The sequence below is a fragment of the Crinia signifera genome, chromosome 6 (genome assembly GCF_055691185.1).
Source record: "Crinia signifera chromosome 6, ASM5569118v1, whole genome shotgun sequence".
Lineage (NCBI taxonomy): Eukaryota > Metazoa > Chordata > Amphibia > Anura > Myobatrachidae > Crinia > Crinia signifera.
Genome location: NC_139222.1, coordinates 144737447 through 144758093, shown reverse-complemented (window position 1 = coordinate 144758093; position 20647 = coordinate 144737447). Strand labels below are relative to the sequence as shown.

The window sequence follows — 20647 nt, the reverse complement described above, 5'->3', positions numbered from 1 at the left end:
GAACTCCTTATACATGTTATGCCATACAGTAGTGTCCCTTATACACAATGCTCACAGTAGTGCCATTTATGCACAATTCCAACAGTAGAAATGCCCCTTACACCTAATGTCCTTAGTAGTAGTGCTGGTTATATGCATAATGGCCAAAGCAGTAGTTCTCCCTTCTGCACAAAATAGTAGTGACCCTTACACATAGGCCCTTATTCTGGCTCACTCACGAAGGCAAATTCCTTCTCAAATGGACAAAACCATGTGCACTGCAGGTGGGGCAGATGTAACTTGTGCAGAGTGAAATAGATTTGGGTGGGGTTTTACTTCAACGTGAGATCTTAATTGCAGTGTAAAAATAAAGCAGTTAGTACTTTCCTTGCACAGAAACAAAATAACTCACCCAAATATAATTCTAACCCTGCAGTGCACATGGTTTTGTATATTTGAGAAGGAATTTGCTTTTGCAAGTGAACCAGAATAACCCCCATAATGCCCACAGTAGTAGTGCCGCTTATACACAAGATGTCCACAGCAGTAGTTCCCCTTTCTCAAAATGCCCACACTAGAACTTATACTGTATTTCCTGAATTGACACACCTTGAAGCTTTAATAAAAAGAAAGTGTTTAAAAAAATTAGTAGTGCCTCTTACACAGAATGCCCACAGTAGTGCTGTTTAGAGACATAATGCCCACAAACCTGGCACTTATACACATAATGCCAACAGTAGTAGTGCCCCTTATAAACATCTGTGGCTTGACTCTTTAGCAGCTCACCGCCTCTGTATCCCTCAAGCTTCCACTCACCTCATCTTCTGAATGCACAGAGCCTGTTTCTCTTAAGGGCCCTTCTTCACTTCAATGGCATTGAAGGCATGGCATCACATAAGCCATGCCGGAAAAGAAAGCCTCTGGGAGGAAAAGAGACGCAGATGCAGCATATATGTACCAGGACGGGTAGAACTCAGGTGGAGGAGAACCATGAAGCTGCCAGGATTTGAGAAAGGGAGAAGTGGCAGCAGCTCATCTCAGTAACACTACTGACACCTGCAGCATCTTTTGGGTAGTGGGGTGGTGTTTTCGGTACTTGTTTCCTAGCACGGCGCCCATCGCATAAGATTGTATGCCTTAATTAAGGCATACAATCTTATGCGATCACATACAATTAAAAAGATTTTTAATTGTATGTACAATATCGCATCTAAAGGTGCGTACACACGGGGGCGATTTTGTATAATATCGCGGGAAATATGGTCGCTAAGCGACCATATAGTCCACGATGGGAGTGTGCACCGGAGATATATCGCCGGGTGCGCGCTCCCGTTTTTACCCCTGTAGTGATCGCTGGTTGCAGGAACATGCTCCTGCGACCAGCTGATTATCACTGCCGGGCTCCCCCGGCAGAGGTTCCTTCTCATCAGCGACCATCTCTGGTCGCTGACGAAAAGGAGAAACTGAGCAATATATTGCTCAGCCATATATTGCTAGCAATATATGGCTGAGCAATATATCTCCCCCCGTGTGTACGGGGCTTTATGGATCTCATCTTATGGATCTCATGGATCTTATGCATGCATAAGATCCATGAGATCCACAAGATGCCATAAGATAAAAGATCCATCAACACCAACCTGAAGCGTGGCGAGCGGCGGCGGCACACGTCCTCCGACCTTTTCATACCCCCACCATCCACGTCGGTGTGGAGTTGACTGTATATAGTGTGGCGAGCGCAGCGAGCCACCGAGCCCGAAGTGAAGTAATGGGCTGTCCGTTCGCCACGCTTCGGGCTCGGTGGCTCGCTGCACTCGCCACACTATATAAAATCAACTCCACGCCGACGTGGATAGTGGGGGTATGAAAAGGTCGGAGGATGCGTACCGCCGCCCCTCACGGGCTCGCTGTGCTCGCCACGCTTCGGGTTGGCGTCAATAGTGGGGTGACGTTAACAATGGGGGGGGGGGGGGGGGGCATTTCACCCGTGAGGGGGGTTAGCAATTAAAATTGGGATTTTGTGGGCTTTTTACATTGGAATCAATGTAAAATTGGGTCTCAGGGACCATTTCACATTGATTCCAATGTAAAAATCTCGTCGATCGCATTGCATGCATCTTATGCCGCACAAACACATAAGATGCATGCAATGCTTGCGATATCGGCCCGACACATACAATCCAGATCGTGGGCGCCGTGCTAGGAAACAAGTACCGGGTTTTCTTTTGAAATTACTGTGCAGGGCTGTGGTGGAACTAGTTACACCACACTAGTTCCACCTACCATTACAGGTTGCGGAACTCAGTTACACCCTGTTGCCCATCCACCTCCCACCTCCATTTAAACCACTATCTTTAACTAAGACATGTCTTCCTGTAACCAGGATCGGCAACAGAGTGGGACAAAGGGAACAACAATCCTGGGCCCCTTGGTTCAGAGGAGCCCCGAAGCTCAGAGTGCCACATTCCAGGCAGGGCCTCCCAGCTAAACCACCCCCCCCCCCCCCCCCCCACACACACACACACACTTTCCTTTGTGACTCTGGTCTCCACTGTGGCAACCACATCCCAGTGACCTCTGCGCCATCAGAAATCTGGTTACTTCTCACTGTCCTGGACCCCTTACCTTATCATTAGCAGCGATGACAGTGCCATGTATGCTAGTGTGTGTGAGACTGGAGGGACTAGACTGTGGGAGACTGGAGTAATGAGCAGCACTAGGAGTCTGGTAATCTTTCCTTTTAATTTGGGAGGGTTGGTGAGACTGGACAGCCTTGATCTAAACCGGAAGGGTCCTCAGTAATGCAATTACAGGCAACTGGCAGATCTGCTGGGTTTACTATGCAGGAGGCCCCCTGAAAATGTGTGACACAGTGATACTGCACAGATACAAGGGAGAATTAAAATTTAGGGGGAGGGATTCATAAGCCATACTACACATCATATGAGAGGGATCAATACAGTAAGAGCCTTATATGGGGAGAATATATGGAAACATGATTTGGGGAGCAGCAATATGCAGGATGATATGGGGGATCATATACACATGGTAACTTACTCTGGTTCACATGCAGCGCTACAAAGTTTGCAGCGCTGTGTGTTATTTAAAGCCCGCCTGCCGTTCTCATTGCCGCCCGCCCCCCTTCACACAGCAAATTCGTCCGCACAGCTGCGAATGGATGTTTTGCATAAACATCCCTTTGCAGTCTAGGGGTTATCGACCAACGAATGATGTGGAATGTGCACGCAAAGTGAAGACACTCTCAGATGGCTCAGCTGTGAGTGTGCCCTGTGCGAGGACAAGGCGGCCAGTTGACATCCGGTGATGTCAGCTGCCCGCCACCGGCAGCCGCGTTACCGCCTCATTACCCTAGGAATGCACAGCGTTTTCATGGGCACACCCATGAAACACTGGGTGTACCTATGGGCGTGTCTATCCACCGCACTAGCAGTTCGCCGTTCCCATTCACACCCGGCGTCTGCACATGAGCATAAATGTGTATGCGCAAAACATTATTTATTATTTATTAACAGTTTCTTATATAGCACATACATATTCCACAGCGCTTTCCAGAGAATATTTGAAGAGTCACATCAGTCCCTGCCCCAGTGGAGCTTACAGTCTATATTCCCTACCACATGTACACGCACACACAAAAATTAGTGAGCAGAAGGGGTGACATAGTGAAAACGGCCCCAAGATTTCTGTTGTAGTCCCTGCCTGCAACTAGATCATTTTAAACAATACTATGTATGGCGTCAATATAATTATAACAGTAATTAGTCAGTCACAGTTGTCACACAACACTTTGAGTAAAAACAGTCTAAACAGAAATGTACTTTTTTCCCCATATTGATTTACACATTATCAGTTTGTAGTTCTGAAAAAAAAAAAAAGATGCAACACCTTAGGACACTGAGAAGTAATCCCAACACCTTATTCTCTCATGGCGCATCTGCCTACAGCCCAGCCATACTGTCCAGTGTAGTCGTAGGGGGTGAAAAGACGTGATGCTGCCCATAGCAACCAATCAGATTCTGTCTATCATTAACTACGATGCAATAGAGATGGGGTGGGGAACCTCCAGCCCGGGGGCCGTATGCGGCCCCCGTAGCCGATCTGGGTGGCCCGCCCACCCACCCACCCGGCAGCCTTGCTGGGAGTCAAGTACAGGGGAATTCTTGCGAGAGGTCAGCAGTTCTTGCGAGATTCCTCTTAATCAGCAGCAGCCGGAGACAGTCAGTGCTATTCAGCGGCAGCCGCCGGAGCATGTGGCGGCTGCAGCAGGACAATTTGTAAGATAAATTTTTACATAAGGCCCCCGAAGGATTTTTTCCCCATACAAACGGCCCTTGGCACAAAAAAGGTTCCCCACCCCTGCAATAGAGAAATGAAAGACACGTTCTTATTTGTTGCTATAGGTTCTTAATTTTTAGAAGCTTTAGTAAATTTACCATACAATCCAAATATTCTCATGTAACTGACAGCTTATGAATACATGACGTGTGTAAAAGGTCATTCATTCCTTGTACTTTATTCCTTCCTATGTGATTTGTTTTTCTAAAAATAAAAACTTAAAATATAATGCCATCTATTCACCACAAAGACACCTTCACACACAGATACCACATAGAAGCACATCTCCCGAAATATGACACATGAGGGCGCATGTGATGCTCTACAACAGATATCCCACATACAGTACTACAGCGCTGAAGCCCAGCAGCTGCAGCAGCCGCAGCCGAGTCAAAATGAAGGAAGGCGATTGGTTGTGTCGCCATGTGATCAACATTGATCTGCCCTTAGTAGACGTAGAAATTACGTCACTTCTGCCCTTCTTCCGTGTATAGACTATAGATAGCATTTAGGAAAACATCTTACAGAGGACGGGCAGATTACTGTGGGATGGTTTTCCCACCGCCCTATCTTCTGCCCTGATAGAGTGGGGACCAGAGGGGACAGGTAAGCATAGGCGTTTATGTATTTTATAGAGGCTGGGTTGCCATAAGATGTCTTCAATCGCCTTTAATGCTGGACCAATAGGCCAGAGCTATGCAATCTTTGGCTATCCGATGTCAGATGTTGTGAACTAGTCCTGTATCAGTATGCCACCTACAGGCATGAGTTTCACAAGATCTGGAGAAATACGATTATTTTTGTAAATGCAGCTATGGTAGGATGTCATGTAATATCATAAATAGGCTCTGACTGATACTATTGATTTGTCTGAAATACAGAATCCATCACTTGTCATATCTTTATACATGTTTGTGCTATGTGCTGTGTTTACTCCATTATACAGGAATATGGAGACTTCTAAATCATCCACGATGCAAGTGAGCTTTGTATGTCAGCGATGCAGTCAGCCATTGAAGTTAGACACCTCTTTCAAAATTCTGGATAAAGTAACCATGCAGGAGCTGACAGGTGGGGTTGTTAGTACTGTGAACCTGTACATTTCTGTTTATGAAATCACTTCATTGAGCTTGTGACACAGTCCTGTATGTGCTCTGGAAGAGCTTTAACCATTTAACTGGCTAATATTGTCTTCAAAACCGCTCCTATGCTCCTTGAGTCCTTTTTTAAAGCGCTATGTAAATAAAAATAATTATTAGGAATTGATGCTTTTTATGTATTCTCGAATTAGATCAAAAACCTATATTTAAAAATTATCCAACATGATTTTACTAAAATAACATGTTTTAAACACCACCATATACTGTAAAAAAGAACTTTTAATGGTATACTGTGCATTAACTTGAAATGATAAACTATTTAGATTAACTGGTCATCCATAATTGTAGGTCCTATATCAATATTTTTTAGTAGATACAGAATCCCCATAATCAAAGTAATTTTTAAAAGTAAAACTATACTATTGATATTTAAAAATGTTATATACAGAGTATCAGATAACTGATGTTTATTGAAGATTGGGCAGCTACGCACTGGGTGCAGAAGTGTTTCTAGCTTTACATGTCCTCGGCAGCTATGGCTATTCATACTAGGGGACAGAACTCCAGCCATTGCTCATCTCTTCAGATGTTTGTTGTAACAATGTGGGCAGCACTGGATTTCTCCATGGCAGATGCTGGTTAGACACTAGGAGAAGCACTGGATTTACCAGCGGCTATTACGCAGTGCAGCCTCCAGGTGGATGCACATGATGTAACCATGTCAAGGAGAGCACAGTCTGATCTGGTCACATCTGTTGTTACTATGCCAAGCAAGTGGTTAATGCAGGCATGTCTAAACTATGGCCCTCTAGCTGTTGTGAAACTACACATCCCAGCGTGCCTTGTCATAGTTTAAACATTCCGTAATAGCAGAACTGTGGTAAAGCATGATGGGCCTTGTAGTATCACAACAGCTGGAGGGCCATAGTTTGGACATGCCTGAGTTATAGGTCTGCAACCTGAAAAATTTTGTCGGCTGTGCCTAGCACAGAAAAATATCCATGCTAGATGTAGCTTTGTGTATCATAAAAATATTGATGGCTCTTTCAGCCTGCCCGGTCCCGATTTGCGTTGCATCTGACAAATTTGTATAAATTGTTAGGTTTAACCCTAGTAATGTATTTCCACCATCTTGAAGTTTTCTGCCCCACCCTCTAACCCCCTGATTTGTCAAATAAATGCATTGTGGATTTTAGGATGAGGCAAGTTGTATAGTGCTGTTTACCTGTCCTAGATCCACACCAATTGTGCATGTGTCCACCTAGCAACTACTCTCTGGAACTTGGTGCAGGACTATTTGTAGCCACCTGGATTAGGACAGTTGGGTTGTTCCTTTAAAACTGGTCCCACAAGATGCTCAGAAACGTTTTTAAGCTGGGTACACTCCTAAAGATTTATCTGTCTGGTGGGAGCAAAGATCTAGTAATGTATGAAAGCAAATGGCGATCAATCATTTGGGACACATTATAAATCTGTAGTCGTGTACCCACCTTTAGCTGAAGTGGGAACTTCACACCTTGAACATTTATGTCAGTAGATCCAGCCACTAAACTGAAATGGTGGCTCGTGCCCTTTATTAGTGCTTTCATATTTTCTTATAGCTCAATTTATGATTTTTGTTAAATAATAGTTAATTTTATGTGTACATAGTCTTGCACATATCTCATGCTTTGCACCTAGAAACAGATGATCATAACAAGACTGTTTTTAAAGTAAATACACATACAAAGTGCACATTTTAATGTAAATAAATACCTCTTTGCTTATAACCAACCTATTCTACTTCAGCTCCATTGGTGACAACAGCTGCTGCAAAACCAGGGGGCATCCATGAAGAGGATTTAAGTACTGAGGTAACCAATTTAAAAAAAACTGTTTTCTTTTCTTACAGCAAGGAAACATTGGACTTGATCACAGGGCTAATTTGTTCTCAAAATGGGCAAAACCATGTGCACTGCAGGTGGGGCAAATGTAACATGTGCAGAGAGAGAGTTAACCCCCGTTCACACGGGGCAACAGATAGCTCAGTACACATCGCGGCACACAAGCAATGCACCCTTGATGTGTGCTAGGCCCAATGTTTCAGAGTCTGCACTTTTTAACTTTTATATAAATTAAACTAATGAAATCCGTCCCAAACCCAGGACCCTAGTCACCCGGTGGTGGTCAGAAAGGGCATTGCTTGGAGGGAGCTTTGTCTGGTACTGTCCCTGGCTCAGTTCCTGAAGTAGTGCTGTGATGCAGGTGCTCTGAGTCCCTGATAGCCTGATAATTACTGCATCATGGTCTCTGTCTAATCTACAGCAGCTGGAATGGATAATGTGACCAGAACCAAGAAGATAAATGTTATTTCACTTCTCTCTGCCCCGTTCACAATGTGTTTTGAATCCTGTAATACCTGGTATATAATTATTATAATCCAGGTTCTTTGGGGTATTAAGCATCAGTGATTCTGGGGCTGGCTTCCCTAGTTGAAACATTTTAATTATTACCAGTTATATAGCTCACACATATTCCGTAGTGCTTTACTGAGAATATTTGAACGTTCACATCAGTCCCTGCCACAGTGGATCTTACAATCTATATTCCCTATTCTAAACTCATCCATAGCTCCTCCTATATACCTCATACCGGCTGAGGTCTGGAAACTTGTGCTGAAAAACACTGCACGGCACTAGACAAATAGCAAATCCTACATGTAGGGCTGACCGAGGATGTCATTAGCAAGGGCCAAGCCATCACTCCATCCTTCACATTGCCAAATGTGTATATACTTGCTGATTCCAGGCCCCATAGCTGCCGATTTTGGGCTAGGTACTCCATTGTCTAGTGTGTACCCAGCTAAGTAAACTCTCTTCCTATTCTGTATAAGCAATTGTATCCCTCTAAAAGTTGCTGTGGGCTAATAAGATCATGGATCTGTATCCATTAGGCTAATAGTCTAATACACCAAGAGCGGAGTTTCTTAGCTTGGACTACACTCTGGACATACTAGACCTCAATTTCTGCATGCTGAGCTCTACAAGTTGGCCTTTAAATCCTTATTGCCTAGGGGACCCCAGGTTTCAATGTTTTTGTTTTGGGTATGCATGGGGACAGTTCAAGTCAGCACTTCATCCCATAAGGGGGTCAGCAGAAATGCATCGAGCTTTGGGCTATCTGGCATTTAGTAGGTATGGTGGACAGAAGCATTACATGGAACCAATGGTTTAATTTCACCATAGATGTCTGGGTGTTGGGTGAAAGGTATGATCAGCTGGGGATTGTTGAATAGATCTTCTGGACTCCTCTCACAGTCGTTTGGGTGCAGGATGACCTGCTGACAGTCGTGATTCCAATGTCGGAATCCCGACTGTTAAACTGCCGGACAGTGGGGATCCCAACTTACAGGTGCTATTCTCCCTCTTGGGGGTCCACGAGCCGGCAGGCTGGCGAGCACAGCGATCCCGAAATAACTTATTTCCTCTCGCCCCCCTGTCGGGACACCGGCAGTTGGGATTCCGATGTCGGGATACTAACCATCGGAATCCCCACTGTCGGGCACTTATACCACACCCCAGGCGTTTTACGTAAGACCAGGTGTCTGTATGATTTAACCAAGTTATCTGAACATCCATTTTTGTTCCCATCCATTACCAGATTTTCGTTCCATCCAGCGAATTGGTTGGTTGGACCGCTAATATTAAGGTATATGGCCTGCTTTTACAAGAGCATGGCATCTGTTGTGCAGGAAAGCAGTTAAGGTTTTTTTTTTATTGAAGCTTAAATGACAGGATAGCATATAATGAAAATACATATACACCTCATGCATGATGGTGGTTACATAGGAAACTGTATACATATATGTAACATCAATCCAAGGCAGTGATAAGCTTCAAAAACTTTTCTTAATTTATATAATGGTTTGGGTCATGGAAACAATACACACATCTCCAGTGTAGGAGTTTGTCTTGTATAAAGTAGATTGGAACCAGGACTTTTCATATGACACAACCTTTCTCATTTATTCTTGGGATTGGACTGTACTTTGGCCCAAATCCTCCTTCCCTTTTTTTTTTAAGAAAAAAAGTAATCTCCTGGTTTCACACTAATCAGGATATTGTAATCCTGGCTTTAGCCTTACAGAAGAAAAGGGCTCTATATTTATTAGATATGATGAGGCCTATGTTTGCTCCTGTTCAGAAGGTGAATGTTGTTTGCAAGAATGAAGCAGTTATTTGTATGAAACCCCCGAAAAGGCACTGCCTATCTCATTGCTAGGTGGATTACTTCCATCAGGCTTAAAATGGGGCTGGGCAGCCTGTAACTGAACATTTCAAGGCATTCTTAGCACAATGATGAGTGTCTCCTGGGTTGTACGACATGGAAATTTGGCTGAGCAGTTGTTTAGGGCTGATAATGGTCAATGTTCATCCATCCAACCAGTTTCTACAGATTCCAAGTGTTTGCATCCAGGAATATAAGTTTCCAAAGGAAGGTGCTGTTTACTGCCTACAATGAGGGCCTGATTCAGACCTGTTCGCTTTTAGGCTGTGTATGTTTGCAGCATATTGAACAAGTAAACACCTCCTGCTGAATGTCCTGGGGTCTAGATTGCCCTATACACACCTTGCAATCTGTGCTAACTAATGTTTTGTATGCACAAATAAGGGCCGGCAATCTGAATAGATTTTCAATGCATGCACTAATCCTCTGAGCTGACAATGGGCCTGCACAGCGCCATCGCTATGGGGAATACACACAGAGCAATTTGTGCTTAATTTCTAAGTGATCTAGACAGATTGCTTAGAAAACAGCCTAACATTGGGTGTTATTCTGGTTCACTCCTTCTGACAAATTCCTTCTTAAATGGACAAAATCATGTGCACTGCAGGGGGGCAGATGTAAAATGTGCAGAGAGAATTAGATTTCGGTGAGTTATTTTGTTTCTGTGCAAGGAAAATACTGACTGCTTTATTTCTATACTGCAATATAGATCGCACTTTGAAGTAAAACACCACCCAAATGTAACTCTGCACAAGTAACATCTACCCCACTTGCAGTGCACATGGTTTTGTCCATTTGAGAAGGAATTTGCCAGATGGAGTGAACCAGAATAACCCCCATTGCCCTATGTGTATGCCCCATTAGATAAGTGTATCAATTTAGGTTTGTTTATTTGTCTAAAGAAAAGTTAGCTTTTAATTTTAACACATTGCTATTTAGTACACAACGTAATCAAAATATCTGCCATATTCAGGTTTTTTTCTAAATATTTATTTATTGCAAAAAAATATATTTTTCAGTCAGATTATTACCACATAAAACGAAATATTAGTATTTGTTTTACATGGTTTATATATTGAATGACTTTTTTTACATTGTGATTAATATTAACAGGAAACCTTTATGGAGAACAGATTGGATGGAGTTTCTAGAAGATTAATCCCTCCTGCCAGGTATAACCCCCATAAACTATACAATACTAACTAAGCCTGCTTGAAGCAAAAGCTTCGAAAGCTAGCCCTGATTGCCTCTGTATGTGTGAAAGAGATGTAGTTCACGTGTACGTCACTCCGGGTCTGTAATGCAGAAATAACTTTAGGTCATAACTGTCTCCCACCTAGGAGGGCACCTGGGTAATTTGAGTTGGTTCGCGGGGGGTGCCAGATGTTTCACATTAACCAGAGGATGTAATTAGCCTGATCTGTTGGATTACCTGAACCTATGACTGGTAATCATTTGGCACTCCAGCTGTTACTGAATATTTCTGCAATATGTAAACAGAAGCTGAGTCTTCAGTATGACATGCAGAGGGTACATTCACAGTTAATCATGTGTGTTATTAAAAGCTCTCAAGACCAGTCCCACTAATTGCCCTAAATATCATGCCCTTGACTGTGATTGTTGGTATTTTATTGGAGTTGTCCTAGTAGTCATGATATACCACCTGGGCCTGTCCACTTTAGCCAAAGATATTATTGCTTGTCCATATGGTGGCTCTGAACATCCAGATATTTATAAGTGATGGGCGCCTGTTAATAATGCCAATGGGGAAAAAACACCAGTGGTTCAAATGCGTGTTTAGCTGAATATGCTTTGATGTTTACCTTAAGCATGCGCACACCATTGATTTAATGTATTCAGTATTTCTATGTTCTCAAATGACCTTTGTCCTTGGCTAAGTACAACATTCCTTAATAACACCTATAATGTAGACTGGGCCACCCTTTATGCTTTATAGCAGGGGTGGCCAACCAGCCAGAGACAAAGAGACAAAAAATATGTTTAGGGTTGCCCCCGAGCCAACATCATGCGTGTGCCAAAAATGCAGCATGGCCTTGTGTCCACTAGGCCTTTCCTCTGATATAAAATTCATTGAAAAAGCTAGATTCATATAATAAACTTCTGCTCCCCCTCCAAGCCAACATTGTGTCATTCCAGCCTCCCCATGCCACTACAGCAGCCCCTAATATTGTCACTGCACCTTTCATGTGTCACTTTTCCCTTAATTGTAATGAGCTCAGTATGTCAGGGTGGATTAGTGCATCCTTTAGCCAGGAATCGCTGCAGTGCTAAAGGACCCCCAGAAGCCTCTTGAAATGGCACTAGTCACAGGGCTGCTATCTTTATCACACAATAGGGAGAGATGAGGCACACTGTTACCTGCCACTGCTGACGCCGGCTAGTCAGCACACTATCAGTTACACTGCTCACAAGGCCCGATACACTTGGAGGCTGTCCGTGTTGGGAGCCGCATGTGGCTCGAGCCACGGGTTGGCCACTGCTGTCTTTATAGGAAGTGGAATTGATTTTAATAAGTACTTTTTTTTAGTAGTTGTTCAGTATTCTTCATTAGGGATATTCCATGATTAATAGTAATACCGTATTACCAAAATTATTATAGGATGATGTCCACAGAAAGCGCAAACAGCTTCACACTGATTGGAGAAGCATCTGATGGTGGCACGATGGAGAACTTAAGTAGAAGACTCAAGGTAACAGAATGTAGTCATCAACCTACTACTAATATTGGCCCTGATTTTGATTTACTTGCAAAGCACATGTTTTGTAATGGACACAACCATGTAACGTGCAGAGATTGTTAGATTTGGGTGTTATTTTGTTTCTGTGCAGGGTAAATACTAACTGCTTTATTTTTACACTGCAATATAGATATTAGTTTGAAGTACAAGCCCCACCCAAATCTAACTCTCTCTGCACATGTTACATCAGCCCCACCTGCAGTGCACAAATGGTTTTGTCCATAAGAAAATCAAATGTGGTTTGCGAGTGAATCTGAATTGGACCCTTTGTGTAATACTGTAAGCAAGCAGCAATGGAATACAACATTTCCATATCTCTTTCAGGTGACTGGAGATCTATTTGACATCATGTCAGGACAGACCGATGTGGACCATCCCCTGTGTGAGGAGTGTACAGACACTCTTCTAGATCAGCTTGATAACCAGCTGAATATAACTGAGAATGAGTGTCAGAACTACAAGTACGAGACCTGCAGCACTGCAATATATAGCAATAGGAAACTAATATGTAATATCAGATCAGGTTGCCATGATTTTTGCATACTATTTGGACACAGATTTTATAGTGGGCTGGTGTATACTATGAAAAAAAAAAATTAATGGGAGCGCTCTTTTGTAAAATGTAATTCTAAAATGTAAATATGTGCAGGGAAATCGTTGTGCGAGGAGAGGGGTGGTCGATCCTGCAGGTGGTGAATTTTGCAGCTTTGCAGGTCAATCAGAATGACCTCCTTAGTGTGTGTGTCTGATCCAGTGCTTAAGCGGTCACCAATTTCTGACTGTGGCGCATGTGTAGTATGATACATAGTCCATTCTGCTTACATCCAAGTTAGAATCCGTCTCTATAGGGGCAATTCGATTGATTTCCCAGTGGCTACCACTAGGGGGCGCAAAACAAAATCATTCAATTGTTTACCCCTTTTAGAAGGCCAATATCCACAGGGTGATGTTTCTATTTACAGCCTCCTGAAGTGCAAGATGAAAGGTGTGTAAAGTCTATGGTTTGGGCACCCAACGCTTGGAAGTTTGTTCACCCTAACCACAACTTTAGACAGGAGTAGTCGCTATTTGTGTCTAAACACTGTCTACTTGGGTACATAGCAGGCACCTGCTCAGAGCAACAATTGCTCTGACACTCTCTCCCCCCCCACCCCACCCCACAGTTGAACCACCCCTATGTCGCTATGTTGTCCAAGGCAGAGCTTGCTTACATTGTGTTTGCAGGCGCTGCCTGGAGATTCTGGAGAGGATCAATGAAGATGATAAGGAGAAACTAGAAGCCAAGCTGAAGGAGCTAGCAGAGGATGAGGAAAGGCTGATTCAGGAGTTGGAGGAAGTTGAACGAAACCAAGAGCAGGTGGTTCAAGACATAGAACAAGTCAGACAGGAGGCGGAGAGGCTGGAGCAGGAAGAGGCTCAGTAAGTGTGGTCTTTACTGTAGTACTGACCTTTATAAATAGCTTTCATTTGTTTATATATTTAATGTTTTCTTTAATTTATACAAGATTTATGAGTTAACGATATGAGGGCCGATGCAGACTTGAACAAAATCAATTTGTAATGGCTCCTGCATTGTGTGCATTAAACTAATGGCCTGATTGGCTTTAAAGTTGTTGGCATCATTATCAGTATGCACTTAATTAAGTTTACAAATGTGTATAACCCACAGTTCGGTTGACCTTCCCTCCCTGAACCTAACCTATATGCCAATGACCTATTTAACACACAATTATGTCCTTTATTCACAAGTGGAGGTTCAGCTGGGAAGGGTGTAATGCAGCGTATATCCCCCTCTTGTTCATTTAAGATACCAAAAAGAGTACAGTGAGTTCAAACGTCAGCAGCTGGATTTGGATGATGAACTAAAGAGTGTGGACAACCAGATGAGATATGCTCAGTTGCAGCTGGACAAGCTAAAAAAGACAAATGTCTTTAATGCCACCTTCCATATTTGGTAAGTTGTGGTGCCAGAGGGCCTTATTCTAGTTCACTCTTTCTGACAAAATCCTTCTTAGATGGACAAAACCATGTGCACTGCAGGTGGGGCAGATGTAACTTGTGCAGAGAGAATTAGATTTGGGTGGGGTTTTACTTCAAAGTGAGATCTATATTGCAGTATAAAAATAAATCAGCCAGTATTTACCCTGCACAGAAACAAAGTAACTCACCCAAATCTAATTCTCTCTGCACATTTTACAGCTGTACCCCAGCAGTGCACATGGTTTTGTCCATCTAAGAAGGATTTTGTCAGAGTGAACCAGAATAAGGCCCAGGGTACCTTATACAAATCTTGTCCTTTTTTTATGGTCTGCATGTTCCCATATCCATGTGTGTGTTAGATATGTAAGTAGTGGGCACAATGCTGTAAATTCTTGGACAATACAGTGACCTAGCGGTAAGCATTGTTGACTCCCAGCACTGGGGTCATGGGTTAGATTCCCAGCAGAATCTTTTTACGACTGTCTCCCCATGTTTACATGGGGTCTTTTACCCACACCTAGGGATGCCAATCCCGGGGCCTTTTTTCAATCCCGGGAATCGGGATTGAAAAATGCTCAATCTCGGGATTCCCGGGATTAGCACCTCTAAGCAGTTTAGGCCAAAAAACATGCTAAAAAGAAGCCCATTCCCCCCTGCTCCGGCCGCCCCGCACATTCATTTACTTACACGGGCGGCAGGGAGCAGGGCAGACATTCTGCAGACAGGAGCGGGAGGCGTCGGCGGCGGTAGAAGCAGCAGCAGAGCCGCCCGGAGGGCGGGCAGCCGACGCTGCCAGGTCCGGACTCAATGGTGAGAGATGATTCTGGAGCGGGTATGGGCAGTCCAACCTGCACAGCGTGATGGTCAGAGGTCACGCTGCGCAGGTCGGACTGCCCATACCCGCTGCAGACTGGGGATCAAGAACTCCTGGGTAGCGTCTGAGCACTCGCTCAGACGCTGCCCGGCATTAGATATGCGCATCTAATCCCGATCCCGGGATTGGCCACCCTACCCACACCCAATGAGTTTTTTCCCCCCTCCTTTCCTCCATAATTGGTGTGTGTGTCCATAAGCAAAGTGACTGTCGTCGTCCCCCCCCATTCCCAATAAGTGTTTCCATTTGTTTCCCTTATAAGTGGAGTTGGTCTTCTCTGCTCCCCACTATAAGTGGTGTCTTTCCTTCTGTTCCCCCCCCCCCATTATTGGAGAGTCTGTCCCCAGCTCCAGATAAGTGGAGTTTTTGTCCTTCCTGCTGTAATAAATGGAGTGAGCCCCTCCCCCACAAGTGGAGTATTCCCCATCAAATGAGAGTGGACGTCTTTTATATTAGAGAATTGCACTCAAACTTATTAAAGTCTAAGACAACATTCTATCTGACCAGGACTAAACCAGTCTTGACCAAATAACAATCTATAGCAACAAATACAAAATGCAGGGAACTTATACGGCCTACACACATGCCGATATTAAGGCATTTTCTAAGCAATTTTGCTTAGAAAATGCCTTCACGTGTGTGTGTGTGTGTGTGTGTGTGTGTGTGGGGGCTATATCGACAGCAATGCGCGTCCCCGCGAGTCTGTCGCTGGCCGAGATTGATGAACAGTGTCAATCTTGGCATCGGCAGGGTTCTCCCACCGGAGAACACTGGCGCTGTCTGCTCGCTTAGCACACAGAGCTGACAGCTCGCTCTGTGTGTGGGCTGTCAGCTCTGTGTGCTATGCGATAGCGGCGCAGCACAGCCCGACCTAGCATAGCTAGGTCGCCCTACACACATCGCTATGTGTGTAGGGCCCATTAGACTCTTAAATATTTCCTGTCCTAGGTTCATGGATTTCCAGTAACATTGTAACAATTCCGATTGTACTCTTCTCTTGCTGATTCTTATAGGCATAGTGGTCAGTTTGGCACAATTAACAACTTCCGGCTTGGTCGTCTACCCAGTGTTCCTGTGGAGTGGAATGAAATCAATGCAGCTTGGGGTCAAACGGTTCTATTACTGCATGCCTTGGCCAACAAGATGGGTCTTGAGTTCCAAAGGTGAGCCATAGTCCACATGCTGTTTTCCATAATATTTTTGTGCTTCTTCTCCAGACCTAATAAAAGAAAAAAAAAAAAAAAGAAAAAATTCTATATGCCAACATTATCTTTCTATTTCCCATGTAGGTACCGACTGGTGCCATTTGGAAACCATTCTTACTTGGAATCGCTCACAGATAAAGCCAAGGTAGATAACTGTGTGGATAGTACACTGTGCTTTCAGCATTACGTACATACAATGTTTAATTTGAGCTTTCAAATTAGAAGGAAGGCTCTTTTTACATTTATGTTTTTATAAATATACATAAAAATAATACAAACTCTGAAATAAATGAAGAAATAAAGTACAGTGCCGTAATGCACCCTTTTTTCCACTGCCACAATAACCCGGGTTATTGCAGGGTTAACCTGGGTCACGGCTCAGTAGAAAAGGGAGCCTGAAGGAGAGCAAAATCACTGGTCCTTGGAGATGGTCATCTTCAAGCACAGGCAGAACAGTGCAGTGGAAATGGCCTTTGACACTGATTGGAATAGTAGTCCAAACTCAGGATAGAACCAGGATTTAGGTGGAAAAGGCCTATTTGTTCTCTTCAGCTTCTCGCAAATATCATCCACATTAGCAGGCCAAATGATTCATGGAACACATGTACTTTATTTATTAATAAAGTATCCTCAAGATTGGTAAGATGTCACATTAGCGATATACAATGCATAATAGGAGGTTTTCCTTGGACCATTCTCTATCTTCTCTTCTAGGAGCTTCCACTATACTGTTCTGGTGGGCTAAGATTTTTCTGGGATAACAAGTTTGACCATGCCATGGTGGCCTTCCTGGACTGTGTGCAGCAATTTAAGGAAGAGGTAGAGCGAGGGGACACTGGCTTCTGTCTTCCCTACAGGTTGGTGACATTTTCAGACTTTTGTGTGAGCAGATGTACATGAAGGAAATACTTGCGGACATTATAAATGGTGGACCCATTTACTAAATGTTATCATTTTCTTTCTATTTATCATGAGAACATGCCCACACGATGTGTTTTTGGTAATCTAGAGATGACTACATGACCTTACACTTCTCTCTGTAACCTGACCTATATATGACACTGGGGAAAATGATCTTAAGTGTGATAACCTGCAGACTGCATATGAAGTAAATTATGTAATGTGCATAGTATACTTTTATAGGAAAAATGGCCAGTATCCAGTTGTATGTAAAACCGATGATTTGTGTGCTGATATTGCACTGGGGTATGTGCAATTGCAAAAGTATTACAAGTAGAGTATATTATTATTGCTCAATTCATTCTAATAACCTTAATCTGTGGGGATTCTTTTCTACATGGGGTCCTCATGAGGTGGGGGGGGGGGGGACTATTTGGTGTTGGCCTGACAAACTGTCCACATCAAGACATTACTATTGGTATCGACTTTCTAAACCACAGCAACAAGCTTGATTTACTTAGTTCTGTGATCCAACGCATTGTATTGCTTGGGGCAGAAGATGAGCCCACTATGCTCTGTTGTAGCTTGCATAGATCCTGCTCACCTTTTGTGATAGATATATTTATTTTATTTTTTTAATAAAACTATGCTGCTCATAGTTCAGGAAAGCATTTAATGTTTCACTTCTTCTTTAAAGCAATACGCTAATTCTCTTACCTGTACTTTCAGGATGGATGTTGAGAAAGGTAAAATTGAAGACACTGGTGGCAATGGCGGATCCTACTCTATTAAGACACAGTTTAACTCTGAGGAGCAGTGGACTAAGGCTCTAAAATTCATGCTGACCAATCTGAAATGGGGATTGGCCTGGGTTTCCTCCCAGTTCTACAACAAGTGACATGGGGATGGTGGATGAACCACAGCTCACATTTCATTAATGTTTGGTATCAATGGCGCTGAGCAGAGGACGGGGTATTCCAATAGCTGTACGTATAATGAACCCTACGGCTGCCTGAGGCTGGCTCCTCTGGCACTAGAGGTGCTAATGCAGCTTTTTGCCTTTTCAGCTGTAACATCAGTTACTTGACCTGGAGGCCATTTGTGTAAACAGATAAGTAATCTTCAACCAGAGAAAGCAGAGCCACCTTTTTAAAGCTTGTTTAGGACATAGCTAACTGATAAAAAAAAGAATTATATATATATATTGATCAAATGTATAGAAAATAGGGAGAATATATTGATACTTGTAGTTATGCAATGAAATATGTTGTAGCACCCAAGAAGCTTGTATAGAGGTATTTTTCTCTTGCTGCCTATATCTTACCTCATCTGCCAGATAAAAGGTGGGTTAGGACCGATCTATGACACTTCCTGTATAGTTATATTCATATTTGACTTCAAGCAATAGATGACGACAGAGTATTGTACAGCAATGTAATGGACTTGTAATACGATGAATAAGTTGTCTGAAAATAAAAACTTCTTTGTAATGTATATTTCCAGCATCTGTGCACTGATGATGTAAAACACTGAAATAAAGAGGGTTTTGCAATTGCACCAAAAATATTTCCGTAGCATTTCTAACTATAGTTTTTGTGTAATTTATTTTGCTATGTTTTAAGGGGCAGGAATATATTTACACATCTAGTGCATCTCCTTCCACTGATGCCTCACGTATAATATGACATAGTAGAATAATTAACCTTTTGAGTGCCAACATCTCTGTGAGCGATGTGAAAAATATCTACTAATAATGCCAGCGTTGCTCACATTTTTATATAAAGTCAAATTAAAAAATTTTGTGTACAAAAAAAAAAAGGTAAACATTACAGGTCATTGGGCAGTATTCAACGAGAATAATTCTCCGTGCATGGCGAGAGATTTTTTCTCTCGCCATGCACTCGCCCTGTTCCGGAGGGCTCACTGCCACTCCTGCTCCCACTATTCAATGTGGTTAAGACTCGCCGCCACTCGCGGCGAGTCTTAACCCCTGCAGCGGACGAGCGGCAGGGAGCCGGGGGGCGGTGGCAGCCAGGGAGATTAAAGTCTCCCTGGCTGCCCCAGAACATATGTGGAGGGGAGGTGGGCTCCCCGGGACCCAGGCAGCACAAGCTGCCCCCCCCCCTATAGCCAGTGGGGGACCCAGTATTCACTGCACCCGATCGTGCATATGTAATGATCGGATGCAGTGAATATATGAATATCTAATGAGCGGCTCGAGAGCTCCGGCCCCCTGCTGGCTGCTCTGTGTAAAAAAAAAAAAAAAAAATTTAAGAATATATATATTTTTTAACTTAAATATATATGTGCTATAAGCACATGAATAAAAATAACATGCCCCTTCACAGAAAAAAAATCCTGATTCTAAAAAGACGGCGAAAATATCACATTGAATAGGGTGGTTCACTTTTGGAGAGCTAAATGCTCCTTCCAACGCGAAAATAGCACAAACTCGCCATAAAACAAGGCAAATTTTTCTCATTGAATACTGGCCATTATGATGAATAAAAATATTTGTCAATTTTCACTAGTTTTGACAAATTGTCTTAACCCTTTGGCATTCAAAGGGTTAAGACATTCATTTTAGCTGGCGACCCGGCAATTTAAAAGAAAGGGTTTGTTAAAAAAAAATGTTTGTTAATATAAAGGATAAAGGGTTAGACTGGCAGGTTACTGGCATATATAGGCGTGCAAGGGTTAATAGCCCCTGTCTTCATCAAAGAAAGCATATAAAATGGGGCTTCTGTTTTTAGCTGCAGCTATGTTAAGTTCCTATAAAGGTCTGGCACATTTTGTGTTTAGATCTCGAGCTGGCACTAGAAATATGTACTCCTCCTTTGATGTGGTGGTGCAGGCCTGCAACAACACTAGCAGGAAGAATATTTGTAAGTCCTTTTGTTAAGATCCTTCTATGGGGCAATCCTAACATTTCCCAATTCATGTAATTTCCTGACTTTTATGTAATGCATTTAATGTGGCGAGAAATATGTTGAGCATCTATTTATTGATGCTGTTAACCGTACTTGCAGTGTTAAAAGATATATAACATTGAAATATTTTACTTTAGTTTTTGTTTTTTTTAGTTCAATTCTTTATTAAATTTTCATCATTAACAAATAGTTCACATATAAAAGTGTGCATATAACTTACTGCTCTATACATATATGTTCCATATTTATATTCCCTATATTGGGTTCTCTGTCTGTCTGTCCCCCGCCCCCCGCCCCC

At 43.0% G+C, this 20647-nt stretch overlaps 1 protein-coding gene across 1 annotated transcript; it reads left to right on the top strand.

Annotated features, from left to right (window-relative positions):
- Positions 1–4785: 4785 nt before the first annotated feature.
- Positions 4786–18983, top strand: BECN1 (beclin 1). Its single transcript, XM_083147529.1, has 12 exons — positions 4786–4941; positions 5282–5406; positions 7224–7288; positions 10815–10873; positions 12322–12412; positions 12785–12921; positions 13685–13879; positions 14268–14414; positions 16328–16477; positions 16604–16664; positions 17234–17376; positions 18149–18983. The coding sequence occupies exons 2-12, from the start codon at positions 5286–5288 to the stop codon at positions 18315–18317; spliced, it is 1338 nt and encodes a 445-aa protein (XP_083003655.1). The 5' UTR covers positions 4786–4941; positions 5282–5285; the 3' UTR covers positions 18318–18983.
- The last annotated feature ends 1664 nt before the right edge of the window (positions 18984–20647 follow it).

Coding starts and splice junctions, on each gene's coding strand:
- BECN1 (XM_083147529.1), top strand. CDS start 5,286: ATGGAGACTTCTAAATCATCCACGATGCAAGTGAGCTTTGTATGTCAG. Junction 12,413..12,784: donor ACTTAAGTAGAAGACTCAAG/GTAACAGAATGT, acceptor TATCTCTTTCAG/GTGACTGGAGATCTATTTGA. Junction 16,478..16,603: donor ATGGGTCTTGAGTTCCAAAG/GTGAGCCATAGT, acceptor TTTCCCATGTAG/GTACCGACTGGTGCCATTTG.